The 3759-nt window shown below is 33.6% G+C and overlaps 1 protein-coding gene across 1 annotated transcript in view; it reads right to left on the bottom strand.

The window, feature by feature from the left end:
- The window catches only part of LOC104718386 (long-chain-alcohol oxidase FAO4A-like), a 6721-nt gene extending 3215 nt beyond the window's left edge, over nt 1–3506 (bottom strand). The window contains exons 1-3 of the mRNA XM_010436126.2: nt 3194–3506; nt 1140–1409; nt 1–629 (exon numbers count right to left, since the gene is read on the bottom strand). Of these exons, the coding sequence (XP_010434428.1) occupies nt 1–629; nt 1140–1409; nt 3194–3463 (1169 nt within the window). The 5' untranslated portion in view covers nt 3464–3506. The remainder of the gene's footprint in view (nt 630–1139; nt 1410–3193) is intronic.

The raw sequence follows: 3759 nt of genomic DNA, 5'->3' as shown, positions 1-3759 counted from the left end.
ACACCCATTCTCTTACATACAACATCCATTGCCTCTCGATATGAATCACTTCCGAACATTTCGAGTTTGGACTTTTCTGCCCATTCATTCATCACATGTTCTGGTGTCTTGATAGAGGCGGACCAATTGATTGTAGAACCACCTCCGACCGTGGACCCTGCGAGAACCACTACGTTCATATCAGACGTCGCTAACAACCCACCGGACAAGTACATCTCCTCCATAGCCTGCCCTTCAAGTAAAGAAAGTGTGCTTCTTGCATAGTAATTTCCTGACTCCACCACCAACACTTTGTGACCCGCGTTGGCTAATACTCCGGCTACCACTCCTCCACCGGATCCGGACCCAACCACCACAGCATCACATCGGATTGTCATCACCCGGTTAGAGAGAGATGATCCTTTTGGATTCTTTTTTGGAGTTGAAACTGTGAACCCACGATCGGTTAACTTCTTTGTAACGACTTCTCTAGGGCTTTTGAGATCGACGATCCCATTGTAAAGTGGTCCAAAGATCTCCTCAGGTTTCTTCTTCTTCTCATTTAGTTCTTCTTGAAGATCACTATTATCTAAGTTGGGTCCATTGTAACCAATTGCTTTCCAAGACAAGTTCCTTCCTTTTCCATCGACCTGAAAGTTATTAAATCACTAGAAATTTAATTCGTTTTAGAAGTTATATGGTATATCAGTTGTCAGCAGTTGACAAGTTCCTCCCGGATACATCGTGTAATGAGTCTCTTTGAAGAATACTTTTTAACAGGTCCACCACACGTAAATAATTGGGTTGGGCCATATAGACCTCGTTACCATATATGGTCACATAGACATTTTGCATTTTGGCTCAAAATTTAAGAATCACTCATGTCCAGGTCATTACCAACTCACACATGTCCTTGACTTCATGGTTAAATTCTTCTATGTAAAATTTTGCTTTATAATATTCGCATACTATGTGAAGTGAATAAGATGTAAATCTGAAATATCTTGATAAGTTTAATTAGTTAGTAGAGTAAGATTAAACTTGATATTGAAAAATATAGTGTGTAAAAAACATAAAACTTAAAGAAACATTAGGAGTACATATATAGTACTAAGAAATAAGAAATTGTAATGAGTAACAAAGATTTAAGTTTAATTTACCTGAGTGAAGAAGACAAGGGCAGAGATAAGTTTGATGCACCTAAAGAACATTCTAAGGAGTGAGAAATAGCTTGCAGACCAATTGAGCAAAACATCTTCTCTCTGTTTTGCCGGCAGCCGGCAGAATATCCGGAAGTAAGGAAACTCGCCGGTGAAACTTCTCCGACCGCACAAGATGAAACTTCCGATCCAAGTGGAGAGAAACCACAATGCAACTCTTAGTATCCACTTCTTCGGGTGGTCAAGTCTCTCACTCATTAACTTTGCCACCTATATTATTGTGAATTTATGATCTAATTAAATAAAAACGGTTAAATAATAATGATGAAAATTATATGAATCAGAAAGAAATATTTAACAGTTTTCATACAAAGATTTAGCATAAAAATATTTTTATATTGCTATTGTATTTGTTTGAAACAATTGGACCCTAAATATTTTTGCTCCTTAGGGGGAGGTATTGGTTTAGGATTTAGAAAGAATTTTAATGACTTTAAAAGTTAGGTAAAATATGTTGTTATTCAATCAAGACTTTTAAAAACTCTTTAAAAATTTGGTGTTATTGGTTGTGGATTTGTAAAAAGTTATCTAAAATCTTGATAAATCTAGTGTTATTGGATTAAGAGTTTTATAAAGTCATTAAAAGTTTTATGTTATTCAAGTAAAACAAAAGAATCTTGGATTGTTAATGAATTCAAATTTTATGTTATTGGTTTAGGATTTTATATCATTTCCTTCATAACAAAAGTCATGAAAACTCTTTCATCAAATAGAAAGATTTTACAAGATTAGAAAAAACAAATCATCAAGATTTTAAAAAACTTCCTAAACAATCTCTTAGAATCTTTCATTTTTAACTTTCAATTTTCTATGATTCTAACAATCAGCAAGAACATAAAGTCATTAAAATTCTTTCTAAATCCTAAATCAATAACATAAAATTTGAATTCATTAACAATCCAAGATTCTTTTGTTTTACTTATTTTATGGATCGCCCACAAAACTATATGGTCAAACCAGTCTCGCTAATTCGAGTGGATATGTTGATGGCAGTCTCTGAATCGACTACTATCTAATCAGGTTTAAGGAATTTATACACTGAACAGATTCATTAATCATTATTAACTGATATGATGGAGATTTTTTATTTATCACCACCGCCTAGGTTAACTGAAAGTTTTATAATTGTAATGTGAATTCTCTGATTTTTTTAATAGTGCATTATCAGTTAATAATAAATAAAAAATCTTCACATTGACTCAAGTCAAGACCAATAATTAATAAGTATTAACATCGTAGTAGACTGACTAGTAAACAAGATAAGTATCAATCTATTTTGACTTTCTTACTTGTCAATGTAATTATGACACGAAAAGGAATATTTGAATTGGTCATCGGAGTAATATTAATACCCTATATCTAATTATCATACATATATGGAACGAATAAATGGTTGCAAAAAGTAGACGAATTAACCAAAAAAAAAAAAATGGAATTTAATTGTGAGATATATTTGGCATCATTGGCAAGCGTGATGACGGAATTTAGGTGTACTCGAAATATCTCGGACCTATATTTTCACTGAGAGTACTGATTTTTTGTTGTCATCTAAAGTACTGATTCTTCTTTTAGCGACAAAAGTACTGATTGACACATGCATGCAATATGCAACTATAATTACGGAATTACCCACACAGATTCAATATATAAATCTCTAGTTGCTAAACACTTCATGTAATCCAATTATTATATATAGTTTAACCAGTAAAAACTGTTGTTTAACGTTGTCGAAACCTGGAAATGAATCACTTTTGAGAAAGAAAAAAAAGGTTTAACGTTTGTAAACACCTACAAATTTAATTTTAAAAACATTGATCGAGAAAGATTACAAACAAAAACAACCAAAACTTATGTGCATAAAAAGTTGAGGAAGCATATGTGTCTTATATATGATATGTTCATGAGTTCATGCATGTGTATATATTTGGGATCTATCATCTATGTAGATATCTTCTATATATATATGGCCATGCATGTATGTAAATAGCACTTACGCGGTCTGGAGTTCCGGTCTGAGAAGCGGAGGCGGAGAAATACTCAGCGACGGAATCATCATCCACGTGTCCTACTCCGGAGCCGTCGATGGAGGGTATCAAGGTATCGCAGATCGCCACTAGAGATTCCATCTCACGCTGCGTCAGTGATGAGTTTGCACAAAACGGCTTCGTTTGATCATTTCTCTGCCGGAGGCTTCCAATTTCTACGTATAATTTGGCCTCTGACATTGGATCTTTCTGAAGACAGCTTTTGTTTTGGTTCTCCATTTATTCAATATTTTACCTTTAAGTTTGTGTCTAGTACTGAAGTATATATATATGTCGTGTCGTGTTTATTTATATAGAGACCAAGGGGTTTAATTACAAACATACTTGCGTATAAATATATTATGTGTACGTATGTATGTATATCAAATGATACATGAACCATATCAAATAGGTTGGTACCAGCAGGAAAATTCCGATATATACCAGGCAAGAACAGAACACAGGTTTGCTGCCAATTATGTTTTCACAATATATTAAATATTTCTTTTTGTGAGTTTCTTTTTATAGAAAGCATG

This window comes from Camelina sativa, chromosome 10 (genome assembly GCF_000633955.1).
Source record: "Camelina sativa cultivar DH55 chromosome 10, Cs, whole genome shotgun sequence".
Classification (NCBI taxonomy): Eukaryota; Viridiplantae; Streptophyta; class Magnoliopsida; order Brassicales; family Brassicaceae; genus Camelina; species Camelina sativa.
This window is presented reverse-complemented; position numbering and strand designations above follow the sequence as displayed.